The sequence below is a fragment of the Varanus komodoensis genome, unplaced genomic scaffold (assembly GCF_004798865.1).
Source record: "Varanus komodoensis strain SLA01 unplaced genomic scaffold, ASM479886v1 scaffold3, whole genome shotgun sequence".
NCBI lineage: Eukaryota > Metazoa > Chordata > Lepidosauria > Squamata > Varanidae > Varanus > Varanus komodoensis.
The window spans coordinates 39,618,936-39,636,520 of record NW_025335761.1 but is presented as its reverse complement, the minus strand read 5'-3'; the positions used below and the strand labels follow the sequence as shown (position 1 = coordinate 39,636,520).

General features: G+C 39.9%; 1 protein-coding gene across 4 annotated transcripts in view; it reads left to right on the top strand.

The window, feature by feature from the left end:
- CEP128 (centrosomal protein 128) overlaps positions 1–17,585 on the top strand; it is a 210,333-nt gene that overhangs the window by 84,846 nt on the left and 107,902 nt on the right. For all 4 annotated transcript variants that reach the window (XM_044436403.1, XM_044436402.1, XM_044436400.1 and 1 more), the window contains one exon: positions 56–248. In XM_044436403.1, coding sequence (XP_044292338.1) covers positions 56–248 — 193 coding nt within the window. The remainder of the gene's footprint in view (positions 1–55; positions 249–17,585) is intronic.

Here is a 17,585-nt window from a genome sequence, read left to right as displayed (position 1 = left end):
AGCACTGTAATAATCCTCTTTCCTCTAAGTATTAAGCAAATACCATTTTTCATAGACTAAACTGCGATGGTTGAGTGAAGAAGTGAAGGAGAGAGGGGCTAAGGAAAAGAAGCTCCGGCATCACCTGTTGCAGAGCCGGGAGCAACTGAAGCAGCTAACCTTGAGCAAAGAGAATGAGCACCAAAATCTCATGGATCGAATAGAAAAGCTGGAGCAACACCTTGATGATGTTTACCAAGAGAAGAAAGGTGAGTTTATTAGGCCACATTCATTGGCAACAAAATTCTTTTAATTTCCCTGGTCAGTTCAACCCTGTTTTATTGAGTAGGCAGTAAAAGTTCCATTTCCACTGATCTGCTGCAGAACAGCACATTATTAGAAATGTGGAGCTGCTGGTGGAAATGGCAGTCCCATGTCAGTTTCTTTCCTTAGCCTCCATAGTGCAACCTACTTCATATACTGTTGTCATTATGCTAAGCATTTTCCTCTCAAATACACACACAGGGCATGCATGTGCTCTCGCTCTTCCCTCCATCTCTCCCCCACACCCAGCTACAGCCAATGAAATGGAATGGGGAGGAGGGAAATGCACAGTGAGAGAATGAATAAGATAATCTACATATTATGCATTGCAAGGAATTAACTTGGTGAGAAACTGCCAGTTTCAGCAGCGTTCTGAAAGTGAATGTAGCAAGTAGTAAGGGTGCTTTGCTAACAGCTGTGTCTGCATAAGGTAAAACACCTGACCAACCCAGACATTTTTAAGTGGATAAGAGATGGAGTAACTTCTTTTCTTGTTGAAAGGTTGGAGGCATAATGGAATCTAGACTGAGATAGGACTTTAGGGTAGAAGGCAGCATTTAATAAGTTTTTGCTGTCTGCAGTTTCTCTATTTTAATACTCATTTCCTCATTCATGAATCACTTAGAGAACTGATTCCCAATCTTTTTGGCACCAAGGACCAGTTTTGTGGAAGACAATTTTCCACGGACCAGGGTGGCGGTGGTTTCGGGATGATTCAAGCAATTACATTTATTGTGCGCTTTATTTCTATCATTATTACATTGTAATAATGTCAGCACTGGCACTGCTGCCTCGGTTCCACTTGGGCACTGGATTCTCAGGAGTGCGCAGCCTGGATTCCTCACATGTATGGTTTGCGGTGGGGTTCGCGCTCCCATGAGAAACGGCAGTGGCGCTCCTCATCGGGACCTGGTAAGAGCGCTGCCCTCCTCGCCAGCCCCAGTAGTTCGCAGCAGCCATTGCCCATCTGCCCGTGAGAAGCATGCAGAGCTTCCTCTGGTGCATGGCTGCCTGCTGGCATGTGCCAGGATGCCTCATGCTTTGCCAGCACCTGTGGGCAGCTCTTGGGTTTGTGGCACATGCCCTGCCACGGTGTTTTGTCCAACCGAGTGGGCACCCATTGACCTGGAGCGGTGGGAACGGGTCCCCTCATCCTCTGCCACCATCAGCCCCCGCTCGGCCACGCAAGAACGCAGTGTGTGCTCCTGCATGCCCCTTCCTGGCTGAGAGGTTCCTGCTCCTAGGGGAGTGCGGGTCCTGTGCACACGCAGTCCACAGCAGGGCTTGCGCTCTCGTAGGAACAGGAGAGGAGGAACAGGAGATCTGGGTTGCGTGCTCCTTGTGAGGGTCTGGGGCCTGGTGGTCTGTGGTGGGGCTGACCCTGGGGAGTGGCTTTGCTCACTTCTCTGCCGCTCACCTCCTGCTGGGCGGCTTGGTTCCTAACAGGCCACAGACTGGTACTGGTCTGTAGCCCAGGATCCCTCACTTAGAGAGAGTTGTTTATCTCACTGCTAACTCAGAAGCCATGCAGAAAAAAGATGGTAAATGTCAGAAGATGGCCTGAAATCTTTTTCTGACACTTAATGCTGTCTAATTATGAGATTTATCTGTAAATGATATCAGTTCTCCAAAGCAAGTTAAAAAAACTCTCCCTGAAAATAAGCTTTGTGCCAATTAAAAATGAGTTGTGGTCATTGATATACAGGGCAAAAAAGTGAACATCAGAATTTTATTTTTAAACTACAAGCATTTAGTATTCATGGTGTTTAGAACTGGAATGGAGCTAGGGATTTTGTTATCTAAATGCCTTGATTATACTGCACACTGTATTAACAGCATGTTTTGCTTTGTTTGGGGGGGGGGAGACTGTTAAAATACAACTTTGATTTCATATATTCTGAGTATTGTGCTTTCTGTATTTGCATACAAACATTACAGAAATGTCCCCATGGGATCTTGTTACATCTTTGATTGCTAACTCTCTCATAGCTAGTTTTGCTTGTTTCACCACTTTCTCTTTTATATCCCATAACCATATGTTTCACAAACATGTTGTTTTCCTCTAATTTGAAGGAATGTGAAGTTGGGTTTTTGAAGAGCCTGTATATTTTTGATGTGTCAGAAGGGTGCTTTGCTTATTGCATATGCCAAATGTATCCTAGAGAAGCTTTAAATGAAAACATGTGTTCCCTCCATTCACAATATATATTTTTAGGTGTACAGACCAATGTATGCACCCATTAAGAGGCTAGGATTGACTGGACATTAGACCAGACCTTACGGAAAATGAATAGCTGCTGCCTTAAACATGCACTGTCCATCTTGTTTCTCTTCTGTTGCATCCTTGGTGATGATGGTTCTACGTTGCAGTGTACTGGGGTGGGTGGATGATCAGAAAATGTAGGCCTGCCTTTGGTCAAGGCTGCTAAAAGGGTTTCACACAGTAGCGAGGTAAGCCTGAGTTTGTTGCTAGGTGCTGGGCCAACACAGGATATTTTGCTGCTTGAGGTAAAGGACCCGGTGGCACTCATCTCACATTGGATGTTCAGAAGCTTACTAGATAAGCAGTTGCATCTTTCTTCAACACTGATGATCATACTATTCTACATTACACTGGAGAGAAACAGGCTAGCTTAGGCAGTACAAGGCTGGTGCTATGACACAAAAAATAACTGAATTTAACTAGCACTGCTCAACAACACCTTGCATCTGCTGTTTGAGGGGGCTGCCTCACTCTCCTGAATGGTAGGGTTAGCCCTGGTTGTGTGTATGCTAAAAGGGAATCCCAGGGCCAAACTGGATGTTATCATAAAGTGAACCCGTTGCAAAAAAATGGCCATCAAATGTCTGCATTGCTGCTCCATGATTTCTAGCAGAATAGCAATACCCTGGCATGGAATCAGTGGTATTCATTTTCTCCACCCTGCCATCAGCTAGCAATGCCATGGAGCGGTTCTGACTAGGAATTGTCCAAGTGGGGCAGTCCCTAGTCCGTGCAACCAACAGTTCCCATCCCACAGCTGTCAGTGAGCCCTACCAAGGCAGAACTGGGCACTGCCACTCCACACATGCAATTTATGTACCACTGGAGTGAGCAACCTCTCTTTGTATGCCAGCTGCATAAAGTAGCACAACAGGTTTCTAGCGGAAGCAAAGTGACAGTGCTGGAGACTGCCCTCAGTCGTCACTGGGCTGTCTTGGTTCCCCCACTCTTCATGGATGTTGTTTCCCAAAGAATGTTTGTATTTCTACAATGTCTGGATCCCTTCCAGCTTGCTGATATGTCTTTCTTGTGGGGGTGATATTTTCCCGACTTGATAGTGCACTTGGAGAAATGAGATTGCTATTAATACACATGAAGTTTATCAGGCACAACAGAATTCGGCTTCTAACACTGAATACTTTTATTTATTTAAAGAGAGTGTGCTTACCATATTTTATCATAGCATATCATATAGCACATGTCATCAAAAAAGATTCCAGGAAGGTTTACACAATTTTAAAAAGTAAATAAAATACATAAAAGCGAACAGCACAATGCCGTAAAAAAAAAAAACAAAAAACCAACAACTTTACTGAACCTCACAGGCTAGTAAGGGTAAAATGGAACTATGTAAGCCATCTTGAGTTCCTTGCAAGAAGAAGCGTGAGATATAAATGCAATGTAATAATAGTAAGAGTGCAAATTTCAAAGCAATGAAACTATATGTTCCAATACAACAGCACAAGAGTATTAATTCAGATCTGTTTTGTATGAGGTGCCATACAGGGAATGCCCATTCTGCTAACAAAACCAACTGGAACTAACATTCAGGTACATGAAAATTTTGAAAAACAAAATAATATTGGCCATTATTAACTTAAATACTCTTAACTATTCCAGTTAATTTTGCAGCTATGCATAGGTATATGATGGGGAAAAACATGCTGGAAAAATAAAATCAATTGAGGGAGGAATTGGTGCCAAGAACAATGAAGAGATTTGTGCTGTAGAATTTTTAGATGTTTTAATTTTATTTCTTTCCCCAGTCACCTAAATGTATCATTAACTGCCTCATTTTCGCACTCATATCAGGATGGTTGGGCGTGGCTTTTATCCTACCGCTAAAATATTTTGCTACAAGAAGTGGAACGGAAATGGAAATCCAGTCAGCTGCATTCATGCACATCCCTGTAAATCTTTTAAGATTTTTGGAGAAATATCACTGATTTTCTTAGACTAGAGACAGACAGTAGTTTTGAGAAAGATGAAAGCATTGTGAGAAAAGCATTGCTTCCCATGGTGTATATGCATTTCATTTGTCTCACTCTTGCCTGTAATCAAACAGGCATTGCAAGTTTTTGGAACGATGCAAGAGCCTGCAAAATCTGTTTACCAGAGATGGCAGCAGTGGAATGAGCCTATATACCACAAGTAGCAATCTCTCTTTTAAAATTTCCACCGTTCCATCTCTACCAACCATCAGCATATCTCATTCAAGTAATTATATGACTAAAGTTCCCCCACCCACCCGCATTCTAAATTTAATTGCTTTTGGTGTTGTGGTAATTGTTAATCTCTGTAATACATGATTTCAGGATCTTCCTATTACTCAAAAAACTTACAAAAATGCTTAATAGTGCAATTTAGTAAATAAACAATTAGAAGTGGAGACAGGCGTGAGTTCAGATTTTAGTATTTAGACTAACTTGTTCTGCAGTTTTTGGAATGCTACTAACATCAATAATGTAATTTATATAATATGGGAAAATGCATCTTTTTGTTGTTATGTGCTGTCAAGTTGGCTCTGACTTATGGCGACCCTTTGATTGAATGCCCTCCAAAATCCTTTGTCCTTGACAGCCTTGCTGAGCTCTTGTAAACTCAAGACTGTGGCTTCTTTGATGGAAATGATCCATCTCATATTTGGTCTTCCTCTTCTTTTTCTGCTTTCAACTTTCTTTGGCATGGTTGTCTTCTCCAGTGAGTCTTGCAGTCTCATGATGTGCCCAAAGTACAGCAGCCTCAGTTTTATTATTTTTGCTTGCTGGGAAAGTTCTGACTTGATCTGATCTAGAAAAAGTATGATTGTATTCATGAATTCAAATTAAGTTTCCTTTTAGTACAGCATGTATTCCCTAACAAATCATTATGAAGGAACAGAATTGACTTTGTGTTTAGTAGGACCGTAGCTTATGTAGACGGGGGTAAAAAAAAATCCCCAGGCCTTCCAAAGTTGCTCATTCTTGGTTTGGGGTGTAGTGTAGGGGCCAGGTAGCCTTGAGATTATGAAGTTCTACAAAAGTTCATAGGATAAAAGAAAAAAGGTTTTTAATTTGGGGACTAGGGACTTAGCTTGCAGAAATGAACAATTAACTAGCCTCCTGATTGGTTGGAATTTGGGAGAGAGAAAATTAAAAATTAAATCCTAAAACAACTTGTCCACTCCACCGCACCCCTGAAAGTATAGAGTGGCAGAGATACAGAAAGAAGAGCAAAAAAGAAGGAAGAAAAGAAGCTTGGATCCTAAAGGAAAGGAAGATCCAGAACTGTCAGAACAGGAGAACTGATAAGAGAGCCAGACCAATGACAGTAAGACAATGCTTGCATAAGCAATCTGCATAACATACAGACAAGGTCTAGTTAGGTTGACTGAATATGCTTAATCCTCATTGCTTTTTACCTTATAGTTAATATTTTACTTGACTGACTTCTGAGGAGGTCAGAATGATAAACATTTTGTTTTTAAAAAATTGTTTTCCCTGAACCCATTGTGAACTAGGGACAGATAGAGAGAGAGTGTGTGTGAGTGTGCTCATAAGTATGCAGCATTTATATTTACCTGCTTTTAAGACAAAATCAGTTCAAAATTATGTGAACATTCAGACATATAAATGAGTATATTCTGTTAGTTTGGCAGTTCCCATTTTAGTCCCTAGATTTCCATGGATAAGGCCTACCACAATGTAGCATTATGAATACTTATGCATAATCTTGTACATGGGGAGTTTTGTTTTCTCCCTACTACAAAAGTAATTGTTACTATCTGTAGTTTTAGTTTCTGCTAATTTATGTAGCTGTCTCATTTACATTTCATAATTATGGAGTATCCAAAACATTAGATATTAGATATATTACAGTGGAACCTAATGTGCAATGAAGACAGTTGTTTTTGCATAGCTTTTGTTCTTGGCTTTTCTAACTTACATAAGGGAGGGGAAATATTTGTGTAATGTATGGTTCTTCTGAGCATACTCTTTTAATTTTTAAATCTTCCATGGCTGGACTGACAATCCTTTAAGCATAATTGTCAATCAGTTTCATATTCAATTAAAATGTGAAAAAGCAAGATTAAAAGAAAGTAAATCTCCCAAATTGAGCAATGTTTAAAAGCAATTCTAAAAAAGGAAAAGATCAGTGAAATGAAAATAGTATTCACTTGATATCAGCAATGAAAAGCCCTTGCCCTTTGATTTGCACTAATTCGTTAATTGGATTGCTACAGACATCCTTCTGTTCAAAAGGAATCTTACAGTGTTGTGGCATTAATTTTGCCATGTTTACCTTCATCCTCATGGACTACAGAATGAAATCATTCACACATTTCTTTTGTTCTGTAGATGCAGAATAATGCCAGGGAAATTTTTCTATAGAGTTCTCTTTAGAGGATTCAGGACAGAAGCAGTTATTTGTAAACTGTTCTGAGAGCATATGCTGAACAATAAGTGAATAAGTAAATAAACCCAAGATAAAGTTTGATTTGGTCTGTCCATTTCTGCCCAGTCCATATGTAAAGTTACAGAGTCTTTTTTTCTTGTCCAGATATCCTCATGGTATGCTATGAGCATCCTGTAAAATTTTATTTCCAGTGCTGCTACTCACGCCAACAGGTTTTCTGGTTTCAGTCTTATTATGAGGATTAACCTAACTAGTATTCACCATGGTTGCAGATGATATAGTACACTACAGTAAACCATAGAAAGAATTAATGTGATAGGAAGAAGTGGAAGGGGGAGCACAGCCTTCTGCAGATCCCCCTTGGTTAGCAAATACAAAATATTACTTCTGCAGCAGTACAGAGCACATGTGCACACACACTCTCTGTATTGGGTGATGTTGATTGTGTGGTCAGTTTAAGAGTTTAAAAAAATGATTTTGAAGCATTCGGATAGTCAGAACCTTTGCTGTACAGCTTGAATAGGCAATATGGTGCCTTCCAGCTGTATTTGACTACATTTACCATAAGACTCAGCCAACATGGCCAGTGGTCAGGGCTGATGGGGCACCAGGATGCCAACCCCTACGTTGCTGCCACTGTCACACTCTTCCTAGTGAAATAATAGGTACATGTGTCTCTTATTGGAACCTCTTGCAGTGTCATGAAGTGAATCACTTTGTAGAGGAAAAAAAACAAACCAAAATGTTCACATGGAAAAGGCAGAAATCAAAATTACCCTTTGATCTTGGGCCTATCAGTAATCGTATCAAAGTGAGTCTTTAAGCAGTTAAGAAAGTAGCTGTCCTTTAAAATCTGCAATCAAAGCAGAAAAGGGGTTTGTTTGTACTACAATTTACATCAGGTTTGACAAGAATATTAAGTAGCCTAAGGTTAAATCTAAAGCATATCTGATTGAAGGTTGCATTCATTAAGTTTCACATGTAGTTACTTAAAGGCAGAATCCTCAGCTGTGATAAATGATGTTCAATTAAACAGCAAAGGAGAGGGAAATTATTCCTGCTAATTGTGTGCTGTGCTGCACCTAATAGCATATGCTATTGGCATTTTTGGAATAATGCTTTCAATGCGGATGTATGCTGTATTTTTCAGCATTTCACACAATTAGTGGAAATAGCTACAAACCTACTTGTATTATTTCTTAAAAGAAGAAAAGAAGACAGACTAAATAATGGAAAAGAGGATAAAATATCCATGGAATTCAGTAGAAAATAATGTATTTGAAACATTTGGGCATCTTTGGGGAGTGTGGGGTTTTGTTTTCTGTAGAAAGTATACCTTTGAGTGACCTTCTCACACCTTTACCATATAACTAAGCCTAAGTATGTGTAATTGAACATATATTCTGTCCCTGCTTACCCTTGCCTCCATTTTCCATTTCATCTGTTGTTTCTTATATCTGTTTGAAATTGCAAAGCATACCTGTTCTTTGTAAAGTGCATTATATAAACTATATAATAGTAAATAACGTTTAGCATTGAGTGGAAGTATGCGTGAGCTTCTCAGTGTTCATGGAGGGCAAGGCTATCAATGGCTTCTAGTCATGATTGCTACATTTTTCCTCAATTATTTGAGGTTGTATGCCTTTCAGTACCAGTTCCTGGGAATCATGGGGGTGAGAGTACTATTGCACCAGTGTCCTTGTTGGCCACTGTGGGAATATAGTGCTAAGCTAGATAGGTCTTCAGTCTGATCCAGCAGGGATCTTATTAAATGAATAAAAGTAGATTCCATGCATGCTTAGAGATTTTCGGTTTACTTGGAGTTTGTTCAATGGCTTAGCTTTTTAGGAGGCTGGGTGAACACTCCTTGGCTAGTTCATGCCAAGTTTTATGAAGAGGATCATGTGGGGATATACTCATATATCACTTCAGTGCCTCCCACAGATTGCAAACATGTTTTGTTGCCACAGCATGTAGTGAAGGCTACAAATCTAGATTACTTTTAAGGAAATAAGGGTATCAGCGGTACTAGTCATAATAACTATAGGCTACCTCTGAATATGATTTACTGGGGGACAGTGCTGGAAGAGATGAGCTTCTTGGCTTCCTACAGCTATCTGGTTGGCCACTTGAAGAAACAGGATTTTGGACTCTATAGCTTCTGCTTTAATGCAATGGGGGAAGGTAGCTTGTGTCAAAATCTAAAGTTCTCCTTGTTTCTATAGCAAAGAATTGCATAGGAAAATCTGAAGTCCTGCTGTTGACCTGTCTGGCATATGCAGCTCACTTCAGATTTTAGGAAATAGCCAAAAGTTTGGGGTCTGAGGTTGAATCATTTGAACCAGCCAATGCCTCAACCACTCTCCCTTTTTCTCCCAGTTCCATGGTAGTGCTTGGAGAGCCATTGCTTTTTGTGTCTTTACTATTATGGTTTTCTTTTGCTTCAGAGTGACTTGCAAAGTAACTGTTTTTTATGTTGGATGATGATGATGATGATGATATTTCTATACCACCACTTAACCATAAAAGGCTTTCAGGGCAGTTTACAAAAGACATTAATACAATATATAAAATACAATGTAAAACAAGGTGCAACAATTCAAAACAAGACAAAATCAGAACAGCTATATGAGGCAATAAATGCAAAAATTTACAGAATTTATAAAATTTCTAAAGCTATTACAGCAATACAAAGTTAGTCAATTCATTATCGTAATACAGCCTACAACCACAAACCACCCACCCAGATGGCCAGTCTCAGGCCTGATCAGGCACCCACCAAGCATCAAATGGGCACCAACAGGCGGTGCCCTTTGGTCACCGCCTTTTGGCCACCAACCTGGGCAGAAAGTCTCTGGGGAAATGGGTCAGTGTGATGGAAGGGGCCATCTTGGAGTAGCTGCCCACAAGTGGCCACAGATGGCACGCCACTCCTCTGCCACTCTTCCCTTATTCTCCTAGTGCTCCACCTGGTCAATTTCTGCCACACGCTGACTTGGGGCTGCATATTGATGGTCTACAGGGTAAGGGTCTCTCTGACCAGCTGGAGAAACAGACTGGCAGTTCCCAGGGAGGAAGGTCTCCAGGAAAACAGGCTATTGTGATGGGAAGAGCCATCAAGGAGTGGCCACACAGCTGCTCTTCCCCTCTTCCCTCTCTCGCTGCCACTCCCGCTTGTTCTCCCAGCACTCCGCCAGGTCAGTCCCGGCTGCAGACTGGCCTGGTGCTGCATCTTGATGGGCCACAGGGCAAGGGTCTCTCTGGCCAGCTGGACAGGCTTATTAACCTTTTCTTGTGGTCACGCATATGGTCCCCTTAAAACATCCTTTCATCTCTCATTTTACAATGAGTTCGCAAAAGATGTTTCTGTTACCTTATTTTCAGTTGGGGAAAAGATACCACTAAAAGTAAAGATTTGAGATTATAATATGATTTTGACCATATTAAAGTACACTTATTTTTTTTCTCATTTTTTCCACATACGTTTTGATTTGGTTAGTACTGTTACTGCTTCCTAATTCAGTTTTTTCTCCCCCCTAGCAAATGTTACATACAAAGAACAAAATTATACATTTTGGCTTCTTGTAGGAATAAAAACCTGATCAGATTTACATTATGACCCACAGGGATTGAATTAACTGAATTTCCATATTTTTGATGGTCACAGAATGATAATTTCTTCTTGCTTGAACTGAGGATAGTAAAATAATACATATTTCCATAAGTTATTACCATTCAAGTTTTTTAATATGATTTGCTACTGCTTTGTGTAAATATGTGTGTTTACCTTTGATGTCTGACATAAACAGAATTGGAAATCTATACTGTATCCTGCGGGTAGAACAGCTGTGTCCTGTTTATAAAAGAGTTATATAAACTTACCTTTCTTTTCTTTTGCTTTCAAATATATCTGTTGGGGAGTTTTGAGACAAATCAGAATCCTTTTAAGTCAATTTTGAGAAGTGTATGCAAATGGTTAAACAAGCTATAAACACTTCTTGGCTCAACATAAGTGTTCCTTTATTAAACTAATCTGACTCTGTCACTGGATAGTTTGTTTCCTCCATAAATATGTCCAGCTGACTTTGCATCTTGTTCCCTACCTTTATTGCCTTTTCAGTGAAATCAGTCTGCTTGGAATACCTTGTTTATCACAGTTTTTCTAAATTTTGACTCTTTGTCAGTCAGCCCTCCATTCCCCTTCCTCCTAGAAGTTTTAATAGGTTGTTTGAAGAAAGGCCTACTTCACTGGTTGAGCACATGCTTTGCATGAAAAAAGTATCCAAGTCAATTCCTGGCACCTGCAGGTAAGCTTGAGAAAAAGTGATTGCTGGAACCCTGGAGAGCTGCTGCCAGTCGGTGTGTAACAAGTGCTGAATGAGAAGAAACAATGGCATGACATATTTCAAAGTCTACATTCAGTGCAATTATTTTCCATTTCAGTATTTTAATCTTTTAAAGACTGAATATAGAAATGAGAGCCTTAAAAAGGTCCGCGTTAGAGGCATTCAGCAAGTAGGCTCTAGTGGCTTTGTGCGTTCTCATGAATGTACAAAATTAAATTGCGGGAAGTTAATTATTTGAATATATAATTTTCCCTATTTCAGACATTCAGAAAATGTAAAACTATGTTGAAAATATCTCCTGTCTTTTACATGAGTATTTTCTAGAATGACATTGGGGATATTGTTAACATTTCTGAAAGATGAGACAACTTAGATATGCAGGCACATAGATTTATCTGGTTGTCTATTTTTCATAGATCTACCTTGAATAAATGGTGTCATTCCGTACCTTGGGAACTGACCCACTGATTTCTGAATTATGCTGATTTGTAGGAGACTGGACCTGATTCATAGTATGTCTTTAAAATCAGGCAGCATGCCCCAGAAATACAAATTCATTTACATGAAGAAAATGCAAGAAGGGGAGATGCTATTCCTCTCATTTTAGCTGAAGGCAATGTGATGGTGTCATATGTGTGGCACTGGGCATGCTGCCCAGTCCCCCCTGTGCATGTGGGAATGCGAGAGAGAGTGCTGCTTGATCTGTGATGGTTCAGGTCAGGGCTCGTTGCTGCCTGTAACTGTCACAGGGCTGTTACCAGCATCCTCCTGCTGGGGTTCCTGGAGCCCAGCACCTGCTTTGGGTGGAGGCCTGGCAGTGCCTTCATGCTACCTGAGATTGTTTCATGACCAAGTGACCACCCAGTTTTCTACAAATGGAAACAAAGTCAATGTAAATGTAATGGCTTACAGAAGGCTTTCCTCCTAGCCTCTCATTTTAGCAAGTTCTGTTGACTAGGAAACTGTAAGCTGGAAGTGCTGATGACATGACCTCATCTCACAGAAACTAAAAACCAATCCATTAGATACTATGAATACATGAGAATAAAAAAAAAAATCAAATATATTTAGGTTTGCTTGGCAAGGGTGGAGAGAATAAGAAAATCTTGGTTGATTTCTGAAGTATTGTGCTTAGCACTAAAGTGTCCTAATCAGTGTGACCTGCAATATCCTAACGAGTTTCATAGAATTTGATTGAATAGGAGAATTTTGCAGACTTTTAGCAGCATGAGAGTTAGTGCTGAATGTAGAGAAATAAACTGAAACAATTCAGCACAGGGTCTCATGTCACAGGCTTTCCTTTCATGGCATTTATTACAAAATATAATTAGATTGTGTTGGACTCATTAGCCTTGTAAAATGCACACAGCAGTAAACTCCACATCTCAAGGTGACCCTATATGATTCATCTGAGGATTAGGAAGTATAGTTACTGTTCAGATTTCTATGGTACCAGGTTTCTTTCTTCACCTTTCCAAATATGAATTAATTGCATTCGATGAGGAGGATGAGAATGAAAAACCTAGGACATTTAGATCTCTGAGATATAGAGACAGAAATGGGCAACTTGAAAAACTATACTAATAATGTTTCACTTTTAGACTGTGTACAACCTTTTGGTCCTACTGGGTATCTGTTGAGGTGGTGAGGGGGCACACTCATGAATATGTGCCTTATATATATATACACACACACACACACACATATACGAACTTACATTTCTGTTTATTTCATTTCTGTACTGTCCCCAGCTCTCTGGGCAGTTTACAACAGTGCATAAATAGATATTATATATTTTATTGTATTTTAATATAAAAATGCACTGAAAGTTTAAAACGTTAAAACCAAACATTAACAGAGAGACTTGTAAAACACCCAGGATGGTCAGTCCCCGCAAAGCCCATGGGTACCCAGGTATGTCTCATATTTGCTTACTTCTCCCTTCAGTCACTTAGTTACACTCCCATACTTACTGTTTTCACCATTCCCACCTCTTCATTGCTTAAAAAAAGTAAAACCACACTCTAAAAAATGGCTTCCTGCCATAGAAGAACTTTTCCTAGAGCCTCCCTTGATCATACTATGAAAGGAAGAACATTTGAGTACTGTTTCCTTGGATGCTCTAAAAATAAAGCTTCAATGGCGGAATCCGTAGTGCTTCCAGGAATATAATCATTATTAGAACAAGGCCTGTGTTTCTTTCTTTCTTTCTTAAAAGGTGCAGTTTTGCCTTTGCCAAAGTTGTCAACCCCTGCTCTGGGGAGAGTGCTGGGTTAGGGCAAGTGTGTTTCCCTATCCTAACAATAGGATTTCTAGGTCAGGCCTCCAAATGTGTTAAAAATAAACACACCATTACTTTGGACACACTGTGCGAAGGCAAGACTAACTACAAGCAGACTATCATGCTAGGGAAGGTCAGAGGCAGCAGAAGAAAAAGAAGACCAAATAAGAGATGGACTGATTCCATAAAGGAAGCCACCAGCCTTGAATTTCAAACAGATAAGCAGGCTGTCATGGAAAGAACATTTTGGAGGGCTTTTATTCATGGGGTCTCCATAAGTTGGAAATGACTTGATGCCGCATAACAACAACAAACTGATTGAGCATTACTAAGAATGGTATTCAATGCATTAGATTTGTGTCTTGGGAAAATTTAAGCAGACTGTTTTTTTAGGTGCCATGTTCAGACTTTAAAACCTTTTCTGTGCTGTCAGTTTTATGGATATTTGTTTTTGAGGTAGACATAGGAATAACAAAATAAAAGCTTTTACTGTATGGTATCAATTTTGACCACATACGTGTTTTACTCATAGTTCAAAACTAAATTTACTGCTGTGATCATATAAGAAAATTGACACTGTGATATAATCAAATCAAATGGTTAATGAACTGGTATCTACTGGTATGCTAAATCACTAGATCAATCCAATTCTCAATGTGTGATATAGCAAAGTAAACTGATCTCAAGCTTTAAAAGGCAAGGAATATGTTTCCAGTGAATTTCATTTGAATTTTCAGCCTTCCTCAGGAAGATAAACTTACTTCCTTTGTTTCTTTATCCTCTTACCCAGAATGAGAAGTGGGAAAGGGTCTTAGTTCAGTGGAAGGATGCATGCTTTGTGTGCAGGAAGTTGTAGGTTCAGTCACTTACATTTCTAGGTGGTATTGTGAAAGCCCTGTTTCTGAAATCTTGGTGAGCTACTCCACACTGGCATAGACAGAGCCCTCCCTAACCTATTTTCCCCGAGACACATTGGACCATATTTGCCATCATTCCAGTCAACATAACCATGGTGAGTAGGGATGATAGGAAAGGTAGTCTAACATGCCTCAAGGGTTCAAGATTAGGGAAGGGTGGTGTAAGGCAGTACTGAGCTAGGTGAACTAGTTGTCTGATCTGTGATAAGGTCGATCTTGGTGTTCATAGAAAGAATTTCCAGAGAGGTAGCTGTGTTACTTTGTTGTAGCAAAAGCAATACAAACTTTTTTCCTAATGTATCTGGAACAGAATTGCATGCCATACCTCAGAGGTAGGGACTAGGTCTTTGGCTTTGTCTGGTAGCAAAGCAGAGGAAGCAGGCAGAAACACACTCTGAACAAAGTGGTTTTCTAATCATGATCTTTCCCAGAAAGGTGAGGGTAATTGACTGACCTTGCAGTGGGGCAGGAAATGGAGGGATCGATCCACTTGCAAGGATCTACTTTGGATATTTTCTATGCTTGGCTCCAGGTCACCTGATACTCGTATTTCCCCTTCCCTCCAGCCTAGAAGGTTCTATATGGTACAGCCCATATTCCAGATTCAGTGGATTGCAAGCCCTGGGTTAAAGGTTCAAGAATCCTCTGTGCTCTGATCAAGCACAAATCATAGTATATTTATTATAGCTGGTGAGGACTTTGCTAAATTGTGAACCATAATTTGTCACAGACTCTGCTGGTTGACTTCATTGCTTTTCATTGAAGACCATGTGTATTAAGCAAATGAGTTTATTTTTTTGTAAAAGGAACAAGAACTCAAAGCTTAAGGGATTCTGTTTATTATTTTATACAAACAGCACATTCCAGTCCTGTTAGTTTAAACATTGCCATTGTGAATCTACACTGGATGGTTGCACGCTGGGAGTCTACTTAGTCTTTTGAAAAGCTTCAATATGTTTGGGTTACAGTAGCATTTATGAAATGACTTCTGCTCTCTTTATTGTCCATTTGCAAAGAACAACAACCCCACTCCCAAAACCATTAAACAAATACATTAACCAAAGCAGTTAACATATACTTTTTAAATGGCTTCATAGATGCATAAAGTTTGTAAATCTGCCATTGGAAATTGCTGCAGGGGATATATTCTAAAGAACTTTAGTATAGGTTCTTTAGGAGTGATCTTTTCTATTAGCGGTGTTTTGTGAGAAAACTATATGAAAGGGGCACAGGAGTATCCTTTTAGTTAAGGTGAGTTGCAATAGAATTTGCATTATAAACTTTAAAATTCTGTTGTTTAGGAAAATGACACCCATAAAGTCAGTAACTTGGCCCTTGGTATCCATAGTCCACCAGAAGAGGTTGACAATGGTGCATAATTTCAAATCAGTCTGATACAAATTTTCACTTTCAAAGCAAGTTAAGAAGTGCAGTAAAAATGTCAGATTTGTGCTTTTTACTCAAGCTGTGGTACTCAAGCTTGCATATATTCACTTCAATTTCTGAGGTAAACTACTGATGTACCTTTTCAGGCTTGTTGAGAAGATGTGCCTTTCCTTGATTTGGTGACATTCTGATCAGCAGTTTAAACATTATCAAGGTATTTCTGTCCCATGAAAACTTACAGCAGCAGCTGCTGGCAAGCCTATGTTGAGCATGCTCAGTTTCACTCTGAAGCTAGAATGCTGCCAATGTACTCTGGTGTTTTGGATCCCTCTGTTCCTGTCAACAGTCCTAGGGGAGGAATATCAGGGAACTGCCAACTGAGATAAGAGTAAGATAATTTTAAAGGCTGAGGGAATCACTCTCAGTGATGATGAGAGAGAGAATTTTTTTTAAAAAATATTGAAATACTTTACTCAGGATTGCTCAGAAATTATTCTGTCAAAGAGGGGCATGGGCATTTATAAGCATGTACTCAGTTCATGACATGTTAATGTTTTAGGGTTTTATGTTTGTATTTCTGTTTATTTCAAAACACTATAATAATAAAAAGCCTTTTAAAAAAGCAGATAAATTGGATGATACAGACCTGTCCCTTTAAGACCAGAATTCTGGTTATCTCATGTTGACTCAGGCTCCACAATGCCATGGAATGGAAGTTGAGGCTTAACAGACATGCCCTGTGATCAGTGATGATGATATGAAATATCATGCATTGTGCTGGGTTACAGCAACATGGCCAGCTTAGAAGATTCTGCTAGTAATACAGTGACATTTAGCTGGTCCATAAAGAGGCCCTGGACAGCATGGTCCTAGTCATTCCATCTTTGCCAACTGCATGTTGGACCTGACAGATGCAGGAACAATGTGGGTGCTTGTAAGCAAGCATTTGAATATTGGCCCTTTTTAATGTTTGTTTTGCATCCTCCCGACCCGTTCCCATTTCCTGATGAATAAATTGTATTTCTTGTTTTATAAATTTCTCAGTGGTTTTCCCACACCTTTCAAGGAATGGGGGTCATGGTGGGCTGGAGGTACTGTGTACTAGAGTATAGTCAGCTTCTTTCTGCCTCATCCACTACTGTATGTATCAACTCAGGTCCCCTACAGAATTGCTGGTAGGGAAGGTGGGACTGCAGTTGGAGGCATAGCTGGTACCTGCATTCATACATAATGGTAGGGAATGAAGGACTGACTGATGTCTACTATACTATACTAAATGGTCCAGGCATCTAGCATAGTTAGCACAGCCTTCTCAAAACATTATCAAATTCAATTAAGAAAAAGGCCAAAAAACCCTGTTTTGTTTAATGTGCTGTGTTAAGGACTTTCCATGTTTGCCCAAGCTCCAAGGTGCTGGAAATTCAAGCTATTAAGGGCTATGCCCTTAACAGACATGTTATTTAGGCATCATTGACTGTGAATTGGCAGCTTCCATTGCATGATGGCTGCATTCATCTGTTTCAGCAAACAAATCTGGGACTCAGGTATCCATCCAGCTCCAAGGTGACAGTAAAGGTGGATCTAGCCACAGCATAGGAGACTATAGCACAGTCTCCCCCAACCTCCTGCCTTCCTCATGTGCTGGACTGCAGCTCCTGTAATTCCCAGCCAGCATTCCCATACCTTATGCATAT